At 46.4% G+C, this 23,966-nt stretch overlaps 4 protein-coding genes across 5 annotated transcripts; 2 read left to right on the forward strand and 2 right to left on the reverse strand.

Moving 5' to 3' along the window:
* The first annotated feature begins 47 nt into the window (after positions 1-47).
* LOC118505690 lies at positions 48-5,430 on the forward strand. Its single transcript, XM_036041829.1, has 3 exons — positions 48-294; positions 367-405; positions 5,038-5,430. Exons 1-3 carry the CDS (start codon positions 290-292, stop codon positions 5,393-5,395), a joined length of 402 nt encoding a protein of 133 aa, XP_035897722.1. The 5' UTR covers positions 48-289; the 3' UTR covers positions 5,396-5,430.
* LOC118505688 (angiopoietin-2-like) lies at positions 480-3,630 on the reverse strand. Of its 2 annotated transcripts, none has more exons than XM_036041826.1 (5): positions 3,508-3,630; positions 2,495-2,829; positions 1,321-2,424; positions 831-1,094; positions 480-764 (listed from the first exon to the last, which is right to left on the reverse strand). In XM_036041826.1, the coding sequence occupies exons 1-5, from the start codon at positions 3,517-3,519 to the stop codon at positions 575-577; spliced, it is 1,905 nt and encodes a 634-aa protein (XP_035897719.1). In that variant the 5' UTR covers positions 3,520-3,630; the 3' UTR covers positions 480-574. The 2 variants fall into 2 exon arrangements, with proteins under 2 accessions (XP_035897719.1, XP_035897720.1); XM_036041827.1 differs by lacking the exon at positions 3,508-3,630 and adding an exon at positions 3,150-3,315.
* Positions 5,143-17,341, forward strand: LOC118505689. Its single transcript, XM_036041828.1, has 3 exons — positions 5,143-6,074; positions 12,878-13,006; positions 16,900-17,341. Exons 1-3 carry the CDS (start codon positions 5,714-5,716, stop codon positions 17,004-17,006), a joined length of 597 nt encoding a protein of 198 aa, XP_035897721.1. The 5' UTR covers positions 5,143-5,713; the 3' UTR covers positions 17,007-17,341.
* A 3,691-nt stretch (positions 17,342-21,032) lies between these two features.
* Positions 21,033-23,964, reverse strand: LOC118505691 (zinc finger protein 79-like). Its single transcript, XM_036041830.1, has 4 exons — positions 23,442-23,964; positions 22,814-23,378; positions 21,809-22,743; positions 21,033-21,748 (listed from the first exon to the last, which is right to left on the reverse strand). The coding sequence occupies exons 1-4, from the start codon at positions 23,584-23,586 to the stop codon at positions 21,498-21,500; spliced, it is 1,896 nt and encodes a 631-aa protein (XP_035897723.1). The 5' UTR covers positions 23,587-23,964; the 3' UTR covers positions 21,033-21,497.
* Positions 23,965-23,966: the final 2 nt, after the last annotated feature.

A 23,966-nucleotide genomic window follows, 5' to 3' on the forward strand; every position in this document is an offset into this window, starting at 1 on the left:
TTGTTTTTTGGTGTAAATAAAAGCCAAAATTTCATCCGGGGCGAGGGCACTTGAATGTGAAAAGTTTTTTTGTCTCACCATCAGCAATCACCTCGTGCCGTTAGAGCTACGCGTAGATGAACAGGAATGTTCCTGCTTTTGAGCAAACCGGCGTTGAATTTAAACGGGAATGTAAAGCTGGTAAAGCTGGTATTGCAACAATTCCGATTCCTTTGCAGCACGCGTTTGGTTAATAAGTCGGTAAAGAGATAGAATATAGGACCAAAGATCGGTTGTACATAGCACCACGATGGGGTAAGTAGCTCGATGATCCTTAAGAAGGTATTTGGCGTTATACATGATTCATTGTTCTAATCTGACATTCAGGTATCCGTTCCGACGATGGGAAGACAGTGTGACTGACTGGTGAGTGAATCAATTCTACTTTCCCTTATTGTGCGCTGATATGTAAGGCAATAAGTCCTCCACCCGTCGCAATATATAAGCGCAATATAAAAATGTCCGTATATTTCGTAAGAATAACATAGTGCCACAATTGAATGAAATATTTGTTATAAATGCACACGTTGGGACTTTAGGGATCCACCGGACCATCATTCTCCGCCAGCTCCTCATCCCTGTTCCATGCGTCTCTCGGGCGTATCATCATCTTCGCTGCCTTCAGCGAATAATCTCCCAACCACGACTCCCATAGTATGCCGGTATGCTTGTGGTCGCGAGGATTCTCCAGATAGTATTTCCCATTCAAATTCGATGCCGCACATCTGTGGGTGTATAGTAGACCCGTATAATATCGGTACAATTGGTAGACTAAAGCTATATCCTACTACCTGTTGAACCACCAACCACTTCCGAAGGTTAAGGCGCACGGATAATCTCCGCTTGACTTGTCGTTCGATCGATCGTACGTGCTGAAATCGTGATCGTTGTGGTACGCTAGCGCATCCGACGCATTGCCATGGTAGTCCGAAACCATCAGATTGTAGTTGAACTTTTCCGACTCCATGCGGAACGTTCCGTAGGCAGCGTATGACTTGTTGCCTTCGAAATCTTCCAGCTCGATTCGCAGCTCTACATTGTCATCGTAACTCAATCTGCGAAAAGACAGGTTATTATACTTATCATTACGTGTAGATTCTAGAGCACGGTACAAGGACGATTGTCTGCTGCTTGGGCTTTTATCGGTTGAACATCGTCGATCCTTTGCCCAGTTTTCTTCTTCGATCATCGATGCGTCAGTGCCTTTGCTTATATCAATTATCTTTTATATCCCCAAACGTGTCCTTCGGATACGACCCGTGCTATTGTGGAAAGACTCACCTGTGTATGAAATCGTTCCCCATCCAGAACTCGTAGCCGAGGTCCCCAAATCCGTACTTGTACTCATTCCACGAGCGGTTAAAGTTTTCCTGCAAATCGTACCAATTCCGGCGCTGCACCACCGTCCAGGCCGTACCGTCCGTAGCAAACTCACAGTATCGTCTGTTAAAATCCCGTCTAGCTTCGTTAAGCTCAACCTCCGCAAATGTGTACACACCGCTGACACGTTTGAGCAGCTGATGGCAGCCATCTTTGTCCGGATGGTGGAAACTTATTTCCTCATGCTGCTCAATTGTCGCTGAGCTTATTACGTTACTATCAGCGACCGGGCTAGATTCCTCACTGCCACTACCAATATCGACACTGGAAGAAGCATCTAAGCTTTCTTCCACTGTAGCATTACCGGCAGTTAGTACGGAGGATTCCACAGCTTGGTCGACATTTGGCACTTCATGGGTGCAAGGGAAATTGTTTCGTTTCTCCACCTTCCTATCCACATCCAGTACGAGATGTTCGATCCGTTTTAGGAGAATATCCGCACTGTTCGTGAAGGTGGCCACTTCATGATTCGTGCGCTGACAGCAGGACAGAATTTGTTCGAACTGGTTCGCCTCTAGGTCGTAGATGCGTACTGTACGATCCTCGATCGAACGCGTCATCCCGGTCAGTGTGTCCAGCGAACGACACTGCTTACGATTGGCAACCATTTCACGCAATTTCTTCGCCGTAAGCTTATCCAAAAAGTCATCCATCTCCTCGTCAGAATCTGACACGTCCTTGCGAAATTTAGCGGACACTCCGGCCCGGCTTCCCTGACCATTGCTTTGCTTCTGGCAGTTGCTGTTGCCATTGCTTTCGATGCGATTAATTTGCTTTTGAAGGTGGGTAATTTTGGTAAGGATCGCCGCCTGTTCTGCTGCCGACTCTAGCCGATCGTTCCTTCGGCCTCGATTGATCGCGCTGCTGCTTGACAGAGCGTACACAGTTTTCGTGATATCGTGCAGCTTCTCATTGATCACGTCGACCTTTTCGAAGATATGCTGGACCTTAAAGTCCAGATTGGACAGGCGCGTCTCCAGCGTAGGTGAAGGTGTATCGTGGGCTCTAAAGAAGGAGAAAATTGCTTTACAGTAAATCGTCCAATGGCCAAGCCGTCACACTACGGCGTACATACTTCCGCAAAATGTCGAGTTTGCTGTCAACGGATTTGATGTGTTCGCTCCAGGCTCCGATGTGATGCTGGAAAACGTCCCAAATTTGCGACTTCTCTTGCAGTGTTTTCACGTTCGCGTCCAAACTGGTCATCGTGGTGAGAAGCGATACAATTCGCTGCTCGAGATTGATAAGGTAGTGCGAGTTGAAGCGATTCAGATGAGATTTCACATCCTCCAGCATCACGCGTATGTCTTGATGTATTGTGGTCACATCGCCTGGCACTGGATCAGCACTCACCATACCGGTGAGCATCACCAACATCACTATCAACTTAAGTGGCACGCTCCTCATGGCCTGCAAGAAGAATGGGAAAGATCATTCCTACGATCGCGCAAACCCAAGTCACTGAGTAGAGTGAGTAGTGGCGCTACTGATGGCGTAAAAATACGATAATAGTTCTCTAATCGTCGAGCCAATTCATCATCATTCAACGCACGAGGAGATTTGAAAACCATCTTTGTGTCTACTACTGTGGCACGTGGTTTCCGCGTTATACGATCGCTTTGTTTACAAGCTGCCGCCCACACACTTAGACGCGCTCTTGGCCTTATGCTGGCGAATGGCGCGGAAGAGGTTTAGCATAAGCATAGGCACACTCAGATACACGCACTCACACACATGCACACGGGGCTCAACACTCAAATCCAGCGCTAATCCGCAAAGGACCATGCTAAGATCATAACGATTTAAAAATAGCGCCGTCGATCGGCAATTACGTTGATTTACGATCACAGCGCCGGTTGGACACGAAATCTCACTTCGATCCCCGATTCGACTGGTCTCACTTATAGACTCCCAAGCGCTAGAGCTTAAGGGGGGACACTTGCATGTTGTGTCTAAAATTGGCACACACACAGATATTATTTATTTAGGTACTTCTTATCGCGGGGATGGATCGCTCTGGGATGGAAAACTCTGCCATACTAATTCGCTCTCGTTTTGGTGAAATGTTGCGTTCGTGGAGTATCGTACCGTAAGCTTCATCTTCGAACAGTCGACCGGCTTCTTCCGCTTCCGAAAATGCACTGACGCCTAGCGTCGGCCGAGTGGGGCAGATAAACCGAGTTATTTCCGAGATGCTTCAACACCATCAGCGAAACCCCCATTCGTTGAAGAGTGATTTTGAACTTGAACGAACATTCGGTGCGAGCAGAAGAAAAAAAAATAACAGTGTGCTTCTGTCTGAAGCTGGACGATGATATTTGGTAAAGAATATTTGGCGATGGTAAAGATTTTGGTTGTTTATGGAACAAGTTCTATATATAAGGTACTGTAGTCGAGATAGAGATCTGGTATATTCATACGCGTTTCTTTTTTTTTTTTTAATTTAAACTTTAATTTCAAGAATTTTAGCTCGGATGAATGTACTACTGGTAGTTCAGGGTAGGGAAGGCTCCATCTCGATATGGGCCTACTACGCTTCCTCTGGCCATATCGACGGCCTAAAAGAACTTCATTGACTGGATCGTCCGGTACAATTCTCCTGACGCGACAAGTTAACCGGGGCCTGCCTAGTCTAATTCGATGCGGCTTCTACATACGCGGTTAAAAAAAATATTCTAAGCATCTTTCTTCAGAAGACAGCAAATGTGAGGACCATCGCGACATGTGTGAATAGAAGTTTCCTTAGGCTGTGGTATGAAGTCTGAAGCTTAGCTATCAGCACACTTGCAAGTCTCTCGCTTTTTATCCAAGATAGGAGATGTTTGCTTTAAATGACTTCGAAGTTGCGATCACCTTCCCTATCACCATGTTGAATATCGAGTATCGCCCATGTATTGAGAGCTATTTCTTAGCAGACCCGTTCCAAGCTAACATTTAATTTACCGTCATACGCGTAACGAAACTTTTGAAAGCGATGTTTTCAATCGAAATCATGGGAAGTCGTCAACGATACAATGTAACTCCATGCTCAATGTTTTCTATATTTACAGTGAGCTCCGATGGTACGCAATATCGCAATACGCGTGGATAAATTTTCCGTAGGACATTCCACAATTCGGTTTTACAAAAAAGTATTTTAATTAATGATACCTTTGGCCCAACATTAGTAAGCTTGAAATTAGTGGTGCTAATGGGTATTTTAACTAGTGTTCCTAAGAATTCAAATAATATTAAAACATTATTTGTAACACAAACGAATAAACCCGAGCAGAATTCCATAGCTGTAACAAATCGTAATAAAAGCAATACGTCCAGGCCGTTCTTTATGAATAAAAAAAAACAAATCGTAATAAATTCTATTTACGCTCAACTTTGATAAATTTGGTAACATAATTTGTGCTCTCTCTGTACATTTGTTATGATGCACACTGGTTGATTGTAATATTTAAATTGTTCGGCTTTTTGAACAAACTTCTGCGTGTTCATTCTTTTTTATTGCTATATTAAAAGAATTATATTTAATTCACTGAAGATGTCTGGTGTCCCAGCCCGAGAAGCTTCCACAGCCGCCATACCGAATAAATAAAGTTTTTCGTTCTGCATTCGTTCCTATTCAAGCTGGTGCATAGTAGATGCACAGCGCATTGCATACCATCATCGCACATACACCATGAAACGGCGCGCGGTACGCCGGTACACGCGCAAACAACACGCACCCATTCGCGTATCAACCACCGTTGCGCAAAGACCAAAGGCAGCGCCAGTGTGCCGTGGTGCCGCAGAGAAAAACCGGCCTGCTGTGAACGCGTGCACGTGCTTCTCGCAAGGAAAACGTCGAATGCGCGAGCTATGTTTGTGTGCGTGTAGTGGTGTAGTTTTCAAACTGTGGGGAAGCAAGTGTCCGTGCTACACGCAATTGTTATCCTTTTTTATTATGTTTTTTGTACATCGAAGTATGCAACGATTCACGGGGTAGTGAGAAGGGATGTGAGTGAAGCAAAGGGCGAACAAAAAATTACATATACATAGAGCGTCGGTACGCACAATTGCGATAGTGTAGTGTAAAAGGAGGTTCCAAATTATTTATCCCAACTCTGTTCAAACTCGGATGTGTGGTGCCGCGGAAAAATTGTTATATTCCACCCCAAAGCTGGCAGAAAGTGTGTTGTATGTGCTCTTACATAAAGCTACTGCGCTTAAATAGCATCTGCTCGCAGCAAACAAAAACACACGCGTACACGCGTGTTCGGAAGAAAGAACGCAGTCGCAAAAAGAAAACAATCACTGTGTTACCATGGCGCGATTTCCGGTGCTTCGAATGTTGGTGGTACTTTTCGGAGGTGTAGTGTCGAGTTCCGTGTTGGCGGCCTTAGCAACGAGCGAAATGAATCTGCCGGTGGAGCAGGACACCCATCGGCATCATGCCCACCAGAAGGATGCAGCATACACGCACCAAAAGTCGTCCGAGGTGCCACTCTACCATAAGGAGCACGAGCTGACGGAGGCGAGCGCCCGGGAGTTTGTGGCCAGAATGAGCGAGTCCGACTTTCGTGTCCCGTCCTGGTGTAAGCCGTGCAATGCTACCACGTTGCGTTACTGTCGCTCGCAACTGTTCCTCAACGATCACTGCTGCTGTGAATATTCGCACGCCAACGGTAAGTGACCAGAAGCGACATGACTCATCGGTAGGATATCTGGAGTTGGCGGTGAGATCTGGATAAGAAAGCACAGGTTGCGGTGTTTGTTGAAATGGTATCAGCAAGATTCGTTTGTTGCGTCAAGATTTAATTGCCAACTAATTTCCCATAAGCACCGTTTGGGGAAAATCGTCCTTCTCTCGGTCCTACAGGCTCTCGTCACCCGCTTCTCCACTAATCCACACTTGAGGGTGCCATGTGCTCGTGTGAAAAGAGGTCACGCGATGTGTTGTTGCATGCTTAGGAAATGGATGATGTCATAGGGATGGCCGAGAGCTTTACTGAAGACCAATGACGTCTGTTTGCCGATTCTTACCAACTGAGCAACAAAAAGGCTAAACTATGTTTTAATTCTTATCATGATTTTATCGCAATTTGGTCAACAGATTTTATTAGAATACTTTCCTTTTAGGAAGTTATTTTGTTTTTCGCGTGACTAATCGAAGCAAATGCTTTCATTTGCAAACAGCGCGTCATACGGCATTCAATCACGCGTCATATGGCCTTGGCCCTGTTGGTGGATTCTATCCCGTGGCGTCTTTTGCACGTCGTAATCCCATCCGGTGTCTTCAAAACAAGCTCACCTGCGTGTGAGATCCACGCCTGTGATTAATTAATTATTCATATCCAGCTATCTCTTTTGCTATCGTTCTACATTCGAAAGAAGTTCGATGATGCGATTGAAGAATGATTTGAAAACGATCACCTTTAGTGTTGTGCTGTGTCTCTAACCCGGTCATCCACTAGTACTGTGTGCTCCCGCCTATTAAGTAACCTTCGCCACGTGGAAAACGTTGGAAAATGATGCAGCAAATGGGTCGTCGTCTTGTTCAAAAATTGCAGCGGGAAACAAAAGGCTCTTCCCTCCGCTTGCTGCTGCCGGTCGGTACGGTAATAATAATATGACAAATTGTTCGTGGTCCCCGGTCCACGGCGTGACGTTCGGACAAGGCGGGAGCGAGCTGTCTCTCGTGGGATGTCTCGTGTCGCCGGCCCTCTAAATCGCGCAGTACGATAACGATAACGAGACACACTAACGCACTAAATTGCATTTACAATTGCAAAGTTGATTAGCTGTAGTTTTTGTTATTGTTCTGAAGGGAAATTGGCTCGTCATGCTTGAACGATGCAACGATGCAAACGGCACGCGTCGTCCAGAACACATAGTCGGACGCGGTGATCGCCGTTGTTATGCTCGATCTCGCGGTGCGTTTGTGTGCCATTTACGTTGGACAGCAGCGTCACATTGAGCCGGCCAGTTCACACCGGTCTGAGTGAGTGCACACCTTGGGAGGCTTTCTTTTCGCGGTGTGTCCCTTTGCTCAATCATGTCTGTTCCGGTCGAACGACGGTTGGTACGGCGAAAAAAAAAAAAAACACAATCGGAAGCAACGGACACGTTTGTCCGACGGCAAAACGCAAACAAACGATTTGCATAAGAATGTTTCCACGGACAGTGGAGTTTGTGTCGTTTGGTTGCTTGCTGCAAAGATGCTTGGTGCAGAAGATGTACACACCGTAGCTGCTTGTACCCGATCATCTAAATGAAAGTAGAGTGGGCAGCATTTGAACGGTTTGTTCATTTTATGTTGTAGCCGCACCTATATTTTTGTCGATCTTCTTAGACACCACACTACAACCTCCGGAGGTCTCAGTCGCCCAGTTCTGGCTTTCTTGACTTAAATTATCTGTAGATGGACTCGTAGTCAGTCGGATGAGTTTCGATACCCGTAACCGCTGTGTCAAGATCGGTGTCGGATCGCCCTGGACTTTCAATCCAAGTATGGCTAACGTTGCTCGAGAGTCATCAAGCGAAGGCAACAACGCTTCAGAATTACTGCAACTACTTCATGGTATCGAATCAGTTGAAAACATATTTTAAACTATTTCGTCATGTTATAAAACTCTCCAGCCAATGTCCTCTTCGAACCCGATCATAAGCTTTAAAAGCGCAATGCAATGCCTTGCAGATCTCAAATCTCTCGTCTGCTGTTGCTACGTTGCTTGGTGCGTCTCGCGCACGTCAGGCTGAGCCGGTGGTGAACGCTTCTGGTTTTGGTCGGTTCTCGCTATTATCGTGTTTTTCCTCCCTTTTTGGTGCCCCTGTTGGATCTTCTTTCGTCTCCCAACTCTGCAGAGGATTGGATCTTCCGATCATTCTGACTGACGAGCGCGGAATATATCACCAATGGCTCCGTTAGAGATGTTTGAAGATGAAGATGAAGCGACAAAAGGCTTCAACAGTAACCTTCATCTAATCTTCTTCCAACTAAATTATCTAACTTTGGATAAATTTCCGGTACTGCAATGCCCTTCACGATCTGGAGACAATCTGGAGATCACGTCACAAGTTTCATGTATTGATGTAGGCACGAAGGCAATTTTACGATACACCAGATTCTTCTGATTGGGAGGCTAGTTCATTAAAACTAAGCCTGCTGTCTCGAAAAGCAGGGAATCAGTCCTAATCATTGGTGGTTAAAGCGCTGTTTACTGTAAGGATACTGTAGAGACTAAGAACGCACTGCTCTCTCCGTTTAGAGACCAAACCATATGAGTGGCAAGCGCAGAATGAGATAGGATAAGGAAACATGTCTCTTATAATGCGATCCTTCAGGTTCACATAAAATCTCATGTTTAAACCATTTTTGAAGAAAGAGTTGGAACTTTTCATTAGTTGTGTGTTGAGTTGGTGGTTCAAGTCCAGGGGTAGGTTCGTTGTAGCTCTTGTATTACACATAGGCTGCTTGCTCCTCATACTGAAATTTAAAAATTCCCACAAATCTTCCTTTGCAAAGCGTTCGTCAACGAACAGAAATGCTTCGGAGGTATCATCGACAGATAATAAACACAGTCCAGCACTATCTATGTACGTGACTGTCAGGGGGGAGCTGGGCGTATGGTGCATCAAATCAAGCAAACAATCCAATCCACCAATCCACAAAACCCAACTGGCGAATCTTATCAAAATATCAATAGTGATGTTTTTGCTTCACAGTATTTGCTCCATCTCCAAGCCGGAAGCACCGGTTACCGTGGCACGCAACATGACGGCTTATCAAAAACACGCTGGCCGATATATTTGCAATCGGCGCATTTTTTTTTACCAGCGCCACAGAGCGCCTAATGCATTGGTATTGGTGTGTCAGTGTTCCGAACGCGGGAAGGACACACAAAGACACATCCTACATTCCGTACGTAATTTATGCGCCCTCACCCCCCCCCCCCCCCCCCCCCCCCAAAACGCAGACGACGGCACGTGTGCGTCGCCACAAGTCACGCAAGAAGGTTTGTTGAACCCCAGTTTGTCCAGGGTCCCGAAAACGCGTCCCCGGCATCGTGCTGCTAATGAGAAGAAAGGGAAAATGTAGGTCTTGATCAGATCGCATAAGGGGGAACAAAAAAACACAGATGTTGGCATGAGGGACCCACCGACCGGCCGGTGCAGGTTCGGTTTGTGCGTCGTAATAAATGTCCAAAGGACGGAACATGGACGCATTCACATTTGGTTAGGGAATCTAGAAGAAGGGAGTACGGATTGGGTTGGGTGTCGTTGTGTTGCTAACTCCGGAGACTTGAAATGTTTCCCTCTAGGAAACACACTCAATAAGGACACACATTCGATCGTTCTCTTCGGGGGGGCGTTCTCGATCAGAGCGTCACCTTAAGGAAAATAGACTGGACGGATGGTTGATGCCATTTTAATTAAGATTCCAGTGCAATCGTTCGATTAACTTGTTCATTGAATTACTGTGACTTGCTGGAGGATGTGTCCAGCGAATAGCGAAGGTTTGTTCGCTTCAGTACAGACAGCCTCCCCATATACACATATGCCCCCCCCAGTGGATGGCGACGCATGGTGAGACACAGTAACGTCTGGGCAAGGCCCATCCAAACGAATTGTGCTTTAATCTACCTCTTGGCGCAGATTCATTATGACAGTTTAGAATTCAGTTCCGAACAATGCACACGGCCGGCATTGCGGAGGTGCACGGCAGTACCAACACGCCATAGGTAAGACCGTTTGTTAACAGTTGATCAAGCTGTCAACGATGGGCGATCACAATCGACGAGGTACATCTTCCGCTCGATTCGCGCTGCGCTACACACGGCCGTTCGACTCGTCATCTTGATGTTGATGACAAGTAAACGCGCGTGCCCTTATTCTTGGATTCATTGTGCACCCGCACAATTTATGATCGCGCTGTGTGCCCTTCGGGTGGCCGTTGTTTGATTCTTTCAAATTTCACGATCAGTTGATCATGCCCCTACCAGCGCCCGTCGGGTGTATGCAGTTTCTGGAGCTTTTGCCATTAGTTACGCTAAATTGCGTCGCGTCCGGCTGTCTTTGCCTCCCAGTACCCAGTCGATTGGTATGCAGAGCACGCACTGTTCCGTCGATTCCCGCTGCATTCGCAGGGTGTTTCTGCTGGCTAGTGCTACGTGTTCCCAAACGTCAACGGTGCGCGCCACGCGTAACCCAGTGTCCCGTAAAGCCGTACGGTCACAAAATTATTTGTGAATGCGAAATTTGAAACCCAGTGTAACTGGATGCTTTAACAACTGGTACCCGATGCCCTTCGAACGGTCTCGCGCGTGAGCTTGAAGCCCGGTTGGGGGTAATTTGATACCGATTCTATCGGAATTATCTAATTCTTCCTCGATGGGGAGTTAATTTTCCATTCCGCAAGACGTAGCCAGGCCAATCGTCATTCTGGCCAGTTAATCCGATGAGTTTATGCGCATTCCCCCCACCCCCTCCCCCCTCTCCGTTGCGGATGCGCAACACAATTAACGAGAGAGATAATAATAATAAGAACGATAACGGAGGGTGGAAGCAACGCTACGCGGCCTCCACCGAAACGATGGCCAGTGTTGGCGCGGTTTGCCACTTTTCACCGACTCATTAAACATTCCGGGGTCGTTTCTGGGCGGGAACACATGCCGGCTCGGAGTGCGGCTCCGTAATCGGACACGATCGGTTTTAGAAGTTGGCTTAGGTTAGGTTTATAAGGCGTACGCTTTCGGCGAAAGTAGCGCCAGTAGCAGCGCGCAGGGAATTAGATAGGATTAGTTATTTTTGGCGGGGGGAGAAAGGTGAAAAGTGTACGTTTACAGCAGCAAGGAACGGTCGAGGTCTTCTGTGCCGGTTGGTGGTTGGGTTTCTTATTGAAGCATTGTTTAAGAGAATTTTGTAATCAAATTTAGGCAGTATTTGAAGCCGGAAAACATTACAGCTGAAGCATGGGATGGGTGATCTTGGAAAGTATGCGAGAGTGACCTTCATCCGGAGAAGATGGAAGGGAAGTCCCATTGCAAGAGCGGTGAGAAAATCTATTTGGGGATCGAAGGATCGTATAGGAGGTCCTCCACCTGTGTCCTAAATAAGAGACTAATGAGCTTACAAATCGATTTACGCAGGAGGTGATCGTACCATTTACAATGTTCAGATAGGCGAACAATTTTCTTTTTTCTTGGCCTAACGACCTCAAGCGGTCGTCCGGTGGCCGAGGCGACAGCGGCGCCGGTCTTCACACGGGGCAGGGCCGGGGTTCAAATCCTATCCAGACCGCCTCCCGGTACGTAAGGCTAACGACTTTACTACGGGTAAAATTAAGTCACAAAAAGCCAGAAATGGCAGGCCGAGACCTCTCGAGGTTGTAGTGCCAAGGAAGAAGAAGAACGACCTCTAAGATTATGCCTTCCATTTCTGGCTTACTAGACTTATTGATTCCGCTTAGTCAGTCCTCACTATGGGGGAACGGTCTAGATGAGATTTGGCGAAGATCTTGAGTGAATATATTCATCAACGATAATAGCATGAGAAATGCACGAGGGTACAGGCAGCTAATCTGAGGAAAGCGATCAGATTACATTCGATATGGTGACGAACGTGTTGGACGATTAGCTCACCTTATCGTAAGAATGAATTAAACTAATCTGGGTCTTTTGGATTCATCATATCATTAGACTTCTGTGAAGCATTATACTCATGCTATTTTTATCAAGAATACTTGATAAGTCCGAAAAGAGACACTCAAATATGTTTCCTGGACGAACATGTCTGCAGATTGCGAACTTTCCCCTGCTCGAGTTATTCGCTGGAATATTATCAACCTTCTTATCAACATTGTGACAACAAATGTAGCTTCCCACGAAAAACCGAATAAATATTCCCTTGAAGCTCGTACTTCTTTTAGCTGCATTGCTAGAAATGTAGCTGAATATCTAATAAGTATTCTCAGGACACTCCAGTGCCACGTAATTGGGCAAGTTATAAATAACGTTTCTTACGTCATCGCAGGATTTACTAAGTTACGCTCCATAGACTTACAGACGTCTCGTTACAGTTTGTAGTTAATCTCGCCACTAATGAACAGCATGTGGGCGATCCTAAGTTCATATTTTAATTCCAGCACCAATAGTCTAACCGCACCACTTAACTTCCATGGAGTGCGCTAAGCGATCTGGTGCTGAAATGGATTTCGATACTGTTGTGTAAATTAAAGCATTTCGCAAAAGCAAAACATACACAACCCCCACTTTTCCCGCCTAATCGATACCTGTGCTGATCGTACACCGTGTTTTATGTTTTGTGAATGGGGAGCAAACGGAATGCGTGCCTCCTGTTCTTTGACTACTTCACACCAACGCAACGTGACTCATGTTTGATTTCGTTCTCCCGCGTGCCAAATCTATCCTGGTCGAAATCTAACCTATCTAACGTACACGCCTAACGCCATGCTATCTTTCCCTTCCAGAGCAACTGCCATGGATCTCTCACACCTGTCATCGTAGGTTGGAAGCGCTCTGCACGGTAAACGCCGGAACGTGCAGCAAGTACCGTGCGATCAAAGAGTGTTGCTGCGATGTAGAAACGAAGCTGGAGTGTAAGTACCTTATTCCCTGCTTTTTTTTTTGTTGTTGTTCTTGTAGGATCTCCACCTTTTCCAACGAAATCCAGAGAAGGTGTTTATTTAACCTTAGCCAGATCGATAACGAGCACAACACCACACCAGACCCCCATAACACGGGGATCGGTTTTTCTTTTTCTTTTTTGGAACATGAACTCTTCCTCCGCGTTCAGATTAACTCGCACGCTACGATCGGATCGCTTATCGACCAGACCGACCGTTCGGAACACAAACCAGAAGCTGTGTCGTCCACCGCCTGGAGCACTCTAAAGGTGCACCCTGCCGTGAGCCACTCATGACACTTAATAGCCGCTCGATAATCATTCGCCCATAATCATGAGGATCTCTGGCCGGCATTGCATTGCACCCACAAACCTCAATAGCTTGCACGAGTAGGTCAATTCGTGTGCGGCGGATGCATTATTCGGCGGAAGCTGCAAGACAGACGCAACGCGAAGGTCCGCTAATTCGGTGCGCGTTGATGATTATTCGAATTATTAAAGTAGCAATAAAACTGGGATCGTGCCTGAGCGCGCCGAACGAATAGGTCATGTTCCGTTTCGGATGATGTGATGGGGAGTGTAAATATTTACACTCGCATAAAATCACCGGCGAACGGCGCGGTTTAGAATTGAACCCTGGAACTTTTTCGCACCACAGCATTGCCCCCGAAAAAGCAAACTGAGGCATGGGCCATTGAAGTCCCTGGATGAATGTGATCGACTTTATGGGTGATGTGCATCTGCGAGAGGAAGATTTTAACGACACCGTGCGTCGCGCTTGTATTGTTGTTTACCGTGCAGGAACTAAAAAGATTTGTGGCCTATTGACACGCGACGTGAACGATGGATCGGAACCTGACGGCAAGGAAAATAGATCAATTTTTTACGATGCCACAAAACCGAAAATACACGACAGCCAGTGGCATCCTGGCTCGTTTGTGGCAGCAACAGTTGGCCAAATACGTATGTACAGCTGCTAACATCTGCTGTGGGACAGACATCATGTTGGTATGTTCGTTTGGGTTGTGAGCAGTCAGAACTTTGTCCGATTGTTCCTAACTAATTAAAACTTAAAGATTGAGCAAAGGCCTAATTTTAGGATGTATCGATCTACATGAGAGCAGCTGTATGCTAAGCAGACTAATCTCAAAACACACCGCCGGAGCGCCGGTTTTGTTGGTCGGTTCGTGCTGTTCGTTCAATTTATGATTGACGTTCGAGAACACACTATTATGACAAGCGAACGCCGGTGCCGGAACATGTAAGTTTTGGAAATTCATCATCCACACCACATTCCTTCGCCCACCAAGAATTTGCTGTTAAGTGTGCGTAACCTTGCCACTTCTAGGTGACTAAAGACACGAGCACGATCCGAATTGAATTAGGTCGAGTTGTGAAAAAGAAGCATAAATCGTTCCACGCTTTCAGGCTGCACCTGAGAGGAAGGGAAAATAATTTAAATCACCATTTCCCCCATCATTCGTCAGGTATCGAAAAGTAGCGGGCAGAAAAATGTGAACCCTCCGTCGGCCACCGGCACGTCGACCGGTTTGTGAAACACGCTTTCCAACAAGACGTTAATCATTATTTTCCATCGTAAGATCAGCCCGGAGATTTGTGAACTGCCGACGGACTTGCGGTGCGCTGCTTGGTTGTTGGGAAGGCTTCAGTTCCACAAGCAACGGTACAGCATTTAACACCTCCATGTTTATGGGATGACTTTGGTGGACCTCCGAATGCGGTTCGATTGACTGACTACTAGCACGACGGATGAATCTGTCGGGCGCTACCGATCGGTAAACAAACACCTTGTAGCCACACACACACACGCTCGGCAGCTACTGGAAATAGATCATGTGACGACGATTTGATCTTCAAAGAGATGGATGTGGTGGTGGGGGAAGTGGTGTTATACGCGAAAGTGCAGACCGTTTGTCACTCTCTGGTCTGGTAAATATTGAAAGCTACGTCGTCTTCTCATGGTTTCCACGGGTCTCGGCGGATTTCATTCCGTTTGCTGATTGAAGTGGTGTTGATGTGGATGCGATGGTTGGCATGCCAGATCGCAACATTTCACTGTAACCTTCAGCGACGATAAGCATTCGCATTGGTAGCCGACGGTTCTGAATTGAACCCATTGCTGGCTTACAAGACTTTGTCCTCGGTCCTGCTATGTGAAGACCGGCGCCGATCGGAAGAGGATCTCTTCCACAAGCCAAGCAACCGACAGCTATCTCCATGATATGGAAGTGGGTGACAAATCTGCCAAATATCCTTGGGAGTATCTTGCTACGGTCGCTTTGGTTCTAGGATCGAGAACGATCAGAACACGGAGTCCAACAGCAACTTGACCAGTGAGCAACACAATGTCTTTAGGCATCGAAGATCGGCCAAGTGTTTTACGAGCTCTGGTGAGCTTTGGAGAGGGTATATTACTTGACAGGATCTTCTTCCTCCTTGGCACTACAACCTTGAAAGGACTTAGCCTGTCATTCCTGGCTTTCTGATTTGACCCGTAGCAAAGTAGTCAGCTCTGCGTACGGGACTTGAGAGGGTAATAGCTGCTCAGATCCTTGGTAACAATAATTTGAATAACAGTATTGTAGTCAATATTAAGTATTTCAGACTGTTTTAGAATATTTTCACTGATTCTAGATCCAACAGTATTGTGGAGGGAAAGCTAGCGGTAAACTGGACCCGATCTAAGCGTTAACGTCTATACCGTCTCTCGGAATCGAGAGTCAAGGGAGTTATAAAAGTCTGTTGGGAAAATTTATAAAGATGAGTTCAACTAGACAAACTGATAGAAGTTTAAAAGTGAGGAGAGCACACGAGGAGACAATTGATCGTTTTGAGCACTGAATCATATTGCTGTTGGATCAGAATGTAAAACATGTTATCAGAGGTATTATTCATCAAAAAGAAGTCCCATAAAAGCATGTTGTCATTGCAAGCACATAATTAAATCAAAGCAAAAAGCTACGATGCCACTCGCGGTTTGCGCCGTATGATCCACCACAAACGAGTGACAATTGTTGCCCGGAGACAATTCCGATGTCCCTCACCAACGTTCATGTGAGCAAGATGTTTGAGGTGCAATTTACACTCATCAGCAGCTACCCCCTTCAATGCGTATGCGGACGCGCACTGCTCATGCTAATAGAATAGGTAAAACCGTCTTATCACACACATTCCGCATCATATCTGTATGTCATTAAATGCTTACGGAATGCTGCAGGAACGGGACCACCGAGACCGAGCTAAACTTTGGCAGGTTTGTCTACGGGCAAGATCATTTCCGTGGCCTCGTTATTCTCCCTTTTTTTTTCCCTTTACGCACTCCGGTCTCCTATAGCGCGAACAACTTGCGCCACGTGCGTTGTCGGTATATTGACAGTGATAATATTGCGCGTTGACATTCGTGGTTGACTCTGACCGCAACCGATTGCTTGCTGTGATCCACATTCTGGCCGCAACCATGGCAGGGCGGCATGGTTTCCCTCGATCACAGGGCATAATCCATTAGGCAGGATGGTGTGTCACCGGGTGCCAGCATTTCGTAGGCCAAGAAGGTGTCCCCGTCCAAGGTTCAACGTGGTGTGCGGTTTGGTACGAGTGTTTTCGATTCTCTCCAACAAATGGATCGCCTCAGTGTGGATCGGATTTCTGACATGATTTTAAACGAAGCTCTCCATGATCTTCGGAGATTAGCTCCCGGGGCGAGGATGTGCTCCTCAGGTGAAGAATAAATCACCTTCTTATCTTGTCACACTTTCTGACTCAAAAGAAGGGTGGTGCTGTCATTAATAACGCGCTCACTTAAGGATGGTGAAATAATGCTTTTTCCATGCCATTTTTCTTTCACAGTCAAACACAAATACTCCACCGGGACCGATGTACAACCGGCAAGGATTGTAGCGCTTCTTGTCCTTACCTTCTGGACTGCTTTACATATGCTCCTTCGCCTCAGCTAAGCTAAATCTACTGCCTGGGAAGATGCGAGAAAAGTGGAAGGAGTTGCGCGTACTTAAAGTGACCTTATTCAACAAGCTTCTCGGGCCCTCGGCAGTGACCTTATGCATCATGGATGGTTCTAACAAAAAAAAAAAAAAACGCCTAGAACCCTTTACTAAAAGGGTAGCTCTTTAGCATTCGTCATTCGTAACGACAGCATTCCGCCCCAAAGTGTCATATAATTGGAAATTGTGTGTATGTGTGTGTATGTGTGTGTGTCTGCATTCGTTTCGCAAATCGGCTAGTGATGGTGTCGAACACCATTTATAGGCTATAGGAACAATGTAGCTGTTTTTTTTATATGTTTGTTCTCTTTTTTTGTTTGTTTATTGTTTTATTCGTTAGTTCATGTATCAAAATTGTAGCTAAACGACGCGTACGCTGGCGACGGTTCGTTCCCTTATCGAGGCATGTAATATGTATGTTAACCAAGAAATGTTAACCCACCTGCGGAACAGTGAAGTGAGCAAACAACCTTTACAAAAGCGTTTTTAATCGTAGTTGGAATGATAGCATCGAATTTTAAATTGGATTTATCGTTAGCTGTGACAAACAAAAAAGAAAATATGGAAAATCCATTATACAGAGAAAGCGTAAAGCAAAGTCATTAGTGTAACGTACTCGTAAACAATCGATAGGCGAATATGTGAGGTTACAGCTAGAGTGCGTACCAAATAAACGCTTTAAATAAAATATAAAATAAAAACAGCAGGAAGGAAGTTGTAAGCATGATGACACATGAAAGAATAAATAGAAAAATGCGAGCAATTCGTGAGAATGATGAGAGATAAATGAGAGAAACATGATAGCGAAATGAGAGAAATGAAATGAAAATGAGAAAGATACGAAGGTAAATGGAGAGAAAAAAATAAAGGGAAATATAAAGAAAATTGAGAGAGAGATTTGGGGGAAAAAATATAAAAAAAACTTATTGAAAATCAAGAGAAAAACGAGAAAGAAAAAAACAAAATTGGAGAAAAATAATAGGAAAATGAGAAAGAAGCGAGAGGAAAATAAGAGAGAACAAATGAAAGAAGTACAAACAAAATTCTAGAGCAAAAAACACGTTTAAAACGAGTAAAATTAGAGAAAATCGAAAAAGAAATTGTAGAATGATGAGAGGAAAATGAGAGAGAATCAGTGGAAAAGTGACAAGAAATTGAAAAGGACAGCTGCTGAAAACTCTCACTCTTTTTACTCTCGTTTCTCTCTCGATGCACTCTTGTCTTATTCAAACTATTTTACCATTTCGTTCTCGATTTTCGTTAATTTTTCTCTACATTTTTCTCTTGATATCTCTTATTTTACTCTCACTTTCCTTTCATTCTTCTCAGCTATATCTCTCCATTCTCTCTCATTTTTCCCTCAGTGTTATCTCCCAAATTTCTTTAAATTTTCTTTCACTTTTCTCTCGATTGTCTCTCATTTTGCTATCATTTCTTTCTCATTTTTCTATAATTTTTCACTGATAGCTCTAGCACTTTTTCTCTCATTCCCTCATTTTTCCCCTCAATGCTCTTTGTATTCTTTCTTTTTTTTTGCTTATTCATCTCTCGAGTTTCGTCATTTTTTTTCTTGTTTCTCTGAATATCACTCTCGTGTCTCCCTTGTTCACGCTTTAGGTATGTTTTCCATCAATTTTCTCTTGATCATTTTTCTTTCCCTTTTCGCTAAAATCCCCAATTTTTTCTCGTAAAATATTCTAAAGTTTCCATATATTTTTTTCGATTCTCGCACATTTTCTCCCATGTCTATGCAATCAGGGGGGGTCGGATGGCCGAGGCGATAACGGTGCCGGTCTTCACACGGCAGGACCGGGGCTCAAATCCCATCCAGACCGCCTCCCCGTACGCAGGGCTGACTACTTTGCTACGGGTAAAATCAAGTCACAGAAAGTCAGAAATGGCAAGGCCGGGACCTCTCGAGGTTTTAGTACCAATGAAGAAGAAGAACTATCTTCAAACCCGATTGCTTAGCATTGCCATTGTGACCATCGTTGTGGAGTTCGCCCAATTGATCTCCCCCAATAGCTTGTAGAACAAACAGCAAAAAAGCATGCCATTGGGTTTAAATATTCGCAACGGCCAAAACGAGCTTACAATCCTCACGTACAGATGGCGCTTGCTCACGCACCGTGGGATTGATTGAAGCTGTTCGATGCGCATTATTTTCTATTATTTCAATCTATTTTAAGACCCTTCCCATAACATCTCTGCTTGTAAGTGCTATTACGCTCACACTCTAACTGATTTTATCTTCACATTATTTGTTGTTATTAAAAAACTATATTTAATTGGTATTCGATGTTTTGTGCCACATCGCCTGTCAAACCAACGGCGCCCACTACGCTTTTGTCAGCGGGTTTGCATATATTTGTTTACACACTGATGCGTCATTCGCGAAATTGTTAGCGAGCGGAACAGCAAGCTATGTGATCATCGGTAAGCGCAAAACACTTTGCAAAATGCATTTGTCCCTGTTTCGTTGCTTCGCGTTGTACTGTGCCGTGTTTGCTGTGCTTTTGCGAACGACCATCGGAGAACGACGTCGGCAAGAGGCGAGTTGGATAAAACCCGGCGCTTTGGATCGCTGGGGACAGCTGCAGGGACGTCATCGCACAGAGCCCTCCGCTGGATCTGGTGGTGACGCGCTGCAATGTGACTGTCCACCACCACCGGAACCAACGCCTGCCAGTGCTAATGCCGGCGAAGACGAGCGTTTAGCATTGGTGTTCTACCGGAAGCTGATCAAAACACTCTTCGCACGCGACACGCTCACCATGGATGGAGCGGACCAGCAGGATTACTATACGACCGATTGGCACCTGAAAATATCAAACCGCCAGCTAGAGAAGCTACTGGACGATTCATGCTCGGCCCGGGAGATCAATCTGATCGTGTCGGCTGTGCTGGGAACGTCCTCCAGCGCTCGGCGCAGTTCCATTTTCCCTGAAAATCAATGCGAGCGTTTGTACAACTTTCTGATGCAATTGTTCGGATCGAAAATCTTGCACAATCTACTGCCGGTCGTTCTGCTAATCGCGGCCTGCTTCCTGGTGCGCATAATCGCTCGCATTACGCGGCTGAACTCGTTGCTGGTGGTGGTGCTGTTAGCGTTCAGCATCAATTTCTGCAGCAAATGGAAGGAGTGCAACGAGAATTTGGCAATGCAAAGCTTGCAAAACCTGGAAAAGCCACCGACCTCCACCGTTTGGACGTTCGTGTCCGGTACCCGTCCGGACGGCGGTGATCCACTGCTGGTGTGCGATCCACTGCTGGTGTGCGATCCACTGCACGTGTTTCTGCAATCGACGGCTTCCATACAGGCGGTGTATTTCAGGAGCGTTTTCAAGGAGCTGCTCGATACGTTCAATGAAACCACACGTGGTGCCGGATGGTTTCAGACCGCAGTTACCGGACTGTTGATGCTCGGATTTTGTTACATGGTGCTCAGCTCGCTCATGACGGTAGGCCTAAGCAGTGGGTTCCAAATGGTCGGTAGCGTGATCAGTGCCGGGATACAGTCGTCCCGAACCCGGTTGGCTGCTGGGAATGAGCCGGTGGCCAACAACGCACAACAGCAACAACAACTGCCAGCGGTAAATTTAAATTTTCACATCGGCGACGGCCTTGCCAGGTCGGTCTCTTTCCGGGAACTGGTGCGACAGGAAAGTCAACGAATCGAGACAGTTTCGAACGAGCCAACCGCGGTGCAAGCGATCGAAGAAGAAAAGGGCGACGAGGTTGTCGAAGCCCTAGCGTCCACCACCACTACTGCCGCCACTGCAGACAAAGTGGAAGAACTGAGCGGTAAAACAGTAGCTGCAATCCAAACTAACGAAGATAAGTGATTTAATTGTCCAGTGCTAGTGTTTATGTTTGCTTGTGTAATAAAAGTGTAATTTTGCGTGTAAATTCAAACAAGCTGGGAAGGACCCAACGACTCGTTCGAATAAGGTGTTCACCGAAAAGGAAAACGCTTTGCAGTCCGTATGTGTATCTTTATGGTTTTCTTTTAATAAAAATGCTAACCAAGCTGTTGGCATGGTGTGTAATATAAATTAGAAAAAAAATATACGTTCCTTTTCCTTTTTTAATGCTACAAAAATGTGTTTACGTTTTGGTACATTTCTTTCACATCGCAATGGGTGCTAAATTTCAGTCATGTTGGGTCATTGAATGTAAGCGAAAAAGTAAAAACCAATATTGGAATCATTTCTTTCCTTCGCACGAATACGATAATGCTCTGCCTCTTGATTGGGAGGGCGGGGGCTCATTCACGCTATCTAATCACTAGCCTATTATATCGCACCTCACACAATCAGCAGCAAATCTTTGTGATGGGCACCTGCTTGCTTACGACGAACTGGATTACGGCAAGAGAAATGTGAAAAAAAAAAACAGGACGAAGAAATGCAATAAAGTCGTACGGGAGTGAGAGGGAAGCTACCATCATTCACCGATGGAAACCGGCACGGCAACGGCGGCGTCCTCCGGCGGCGAAGTTCTCGAGCTTCGGGCGAGCAATGACGCGCTCGATAGATGTATGAAATGTGGATTGATGAGCCGAAACTGTTCCGGCGGCTCTTCGCCGGCACAAAATGAGGCCATCGCGGGCAAGATGGGTGCGAGCTGCGCATCGTACAGTAGCGCGCCGGTGAACGTTTCCTTCTCGCAGCTGGACAGTGCGTCGCTGGGAAGTTCTGCGGAAGAAAGCAGGAAGGATTAGGAAGCTATAAACCGATATGTATCTATCACCTTACCATGCTTAATGAGATCGTTCGAAACGTCCAGCTGGTGCTCGATCGGGCTTCTAACGCTAAAATCACAATCCACCTCCGGTGGCAGAAGGCTACCCCCGCACCCCAACCGCTCCCGTCCGTCCGCCGGTTTACTCGAGCCACCGCACAGCTGCTCCAACGGTTCGGGGATGCTTAGCTTCGATTCGTCGGACGGTAAGCACTGAAAGATGTCCTCGATTTCGTCCGCCAGCGGCTGCAGCAGATCATCCTTACACACTAGGTTGAGATCAATGTTGGAACTTTCGCTAAAGTACGGTAGCGACTCGTCCTTCAGCACATCCGGCAGCGGTATCTTGATCGGTCGCTTTTTCGTCGTCCCTAGCGACGGTTCCGATTGTGCGTCCTGCTTGCGCACCCCCACGCCGCCCTTTTTCTTCGTCATAAACTTTGGCACACTGTCCAGCTTTTCGCCGGTGCGATGGTCCACCTTGTGCCGGCGCCGGATGTGCTTCAGCCAGTTGGGGAAGTTGGTAAAGTCGCGCGTACAGTACTTGCACTTGAACGGGCGCAGCCCGGAATGGATGTTGCTGTGCTGGCGTAGCTTCGAGCTGCTCAGGAACCCTTTATTGCACTCGGGGCAAACGAACGGCCGCTCGTTGTTGTGTACGGCCGAGTGTACCTTGAGGCAGCGTTCCGTTTTGTAGCATTTGCCGCACAGCTCACACCGGAACGGCCGCTCCTCCGAGTGATAGTTGAGGTGGCGCTGCAGGTGCGCCTTTTCACAGAACGCTTTATCACACTGTCCGCACTGGAAGGGACGTTCGCCGAGGTGCGTTTTGTGGTGCTGGATCAGGTTAATCTTCTGCACGAACGTCCGTCCACACTCGGGGCAGGAAAACTTCGGGCTTTCCGAGTGTATTTTGCGATGGGAATAGAGACTGCCGGTAGAAAGCGATCTGCAGAAGAGCATAAGGGAGTAAGGGAATTCAAACAAGGGCGAACGATAACTGCTGTCGCTCAACATACTTTCCACAGTCCGGACATTCGACCAACTGCTTCGGCGTTCGGTGCAGCTTTCTGGAGTGCTCCTTAAATTCGGCTTGCGTTGCAAAAATCGCATCACACCGGGGGCAGGGTATTGCTTGCAGCTTTACCTCACCACTTTTCGACGAGCCGGAACCATTGTTCGGCTGATGGACGTTCTGGTGTCGAGTCAGGTCCGACTTTTGGTGAAACGTTTTAGAACAGTCCGGACAGGTAAACCGTTGATTGGCGCTGTGCCGGTAGCTGTGCAGCTGGTACGCCCGATACTGTTTGATGCGCTTGCCACACACCGAGCATTCGTACACTGGATCTTGCTCGTAGCTTGTGCGGTAGTGCAGTTCGTATGCTGCTCTAGAGACAAACGTTTTCTCGCAGTTGCAACACTTGATGCTCACTTTGCTTCCCCGCCTGCCCTGATCCGCTTTGTCCGTGCCCGATGGCTCAATACTGCCGTCTTCCAATGCTTTGCGCAGCGGTACACCGTTAATGTCGAAATACTTGGTGGGCGAAGTGTTTTGCGGTTCCATTACCAGCCTCAATTCGCTGCCTAAAGCGTGAAAACAAACCACATGAGTTCATTCGCATCATACCACGGAGAGGCAATACATACCCTGCTCTTTCTGCCTGCCATTAGCACTAGCGCCACCTTTTGCCGACTTTTCATTTTTCGATGGTTGTTTTGTCCCGGCCGAATGCGATCCATTGCTTTCGTGATTAGTTACCGGCAGGCACTTCATACCGCCTGCACTGTCCATGGTGCGTTTAGGCAGCGTTAACGTGCATAGAGGGTGAAGCTCCCACCCTCCCCGAAAAAAACAAAATCAAAACAAACAAGCCGGGTCGAGATCGCGTAGACGTCTGCAAACGCAATCAAAACATTCGTTCCCGCACACCAAACCAAAAAGTGAGGTTAGGTGTTGCTTCGGGCGGAAAAACTTTACGGCCGCTTGAATCGATTTAAGCAGCACACTAAACACTGTACGTTATATTGCTCCGGAAGCGGTTTGCTTTCCGTACAATATTACGCTATTTTTCGGTTGAATGCTTCAGCAAAACATTGATTAAAAAGGGATTATTTTACGCACTACACCAAAACAAACAATCACCGACGGTAGCCATCTTTCTTTTCCCATTT

This window comes from Anopheles stephensi, chromosome 2, assembly GCF_013141755.1.
Source record: "Anopheles stephensi strain Indian chromosome 2, UCI_ANSTEP_V1.0, whole genome shotgun sequence".
Lineage (NCBI taxonomy): Eukaryota > Metazoa > Arthropoda > Insecta > Diptera > Culicidae > Anopheles > Anopheles stephensi.

Coding starts and splice junctions, on each gene's coding strand:
- LOC118505690 (XM_036041829.1), top strand. Junction 406..5,037: donor GAAGACAGTGTGACTGACTG/GTGAGTGAATCA, acceptor TTCCTATTCAAG/CTGGTGCATAGTAGATGCAC.
- LOC118505688 (XM_036041826.1), bottom strand. Junction 1,095..1,320: donor GGGAACGATTTCATACACAG/GTGAGTCTTTCC, acceptor GTCTTTTCGCAG/ATTGAGTTACGATGACAATG. Junction 765..830: donor AGTGGTTGGTGGTTCAACAG/GTAGTAGGATAT, acceptor ATACACCCACAG/ATGTGCGGCATCGAATTTGA.
- LOC118505689 (XM_036041828.1), top strand. CDS start 5,714: ATGGCGCGATTTCCGGTGCTTCGAATGTTGGTGGTACTTTTCGGAGGT. Junction 6,075..12,877: donor TGAATATTCGCACGCCAACG/GTAAGTGACCAG, acceptor TTTCCCTTCCAG/AGCAACTGCCATGGATCTCT. Junction 13,007..16,899: donor TGTAGAAACGAAGCTGGAGT/GTAAGTACCTTA, acceptor TTTCTTTCACAG/TCAAACACAAATACTCCACC.
- LOC118505691 (XM_036041830.1), bottom strand. CDS start 23,586: ATGGACAGTGCAGGCGGTATGAAGTGCCTGCCGGTAACTAATCACGAA. Junction 23,379..23,441: donor TGGCAGGCAGAAAGAGCAGG/GTATGTATTGCC, acceptor TTCACGCTTTAG/GCAGCGAATTGAGGCTGGTA. Junction 22,744..22,813: donor GAATGTCCGGACTGTGGAAA/GTATGTTGAGCG, acceptor GCTCTTCTGCAG/ATCGCTTTCTACCGGCAGTC.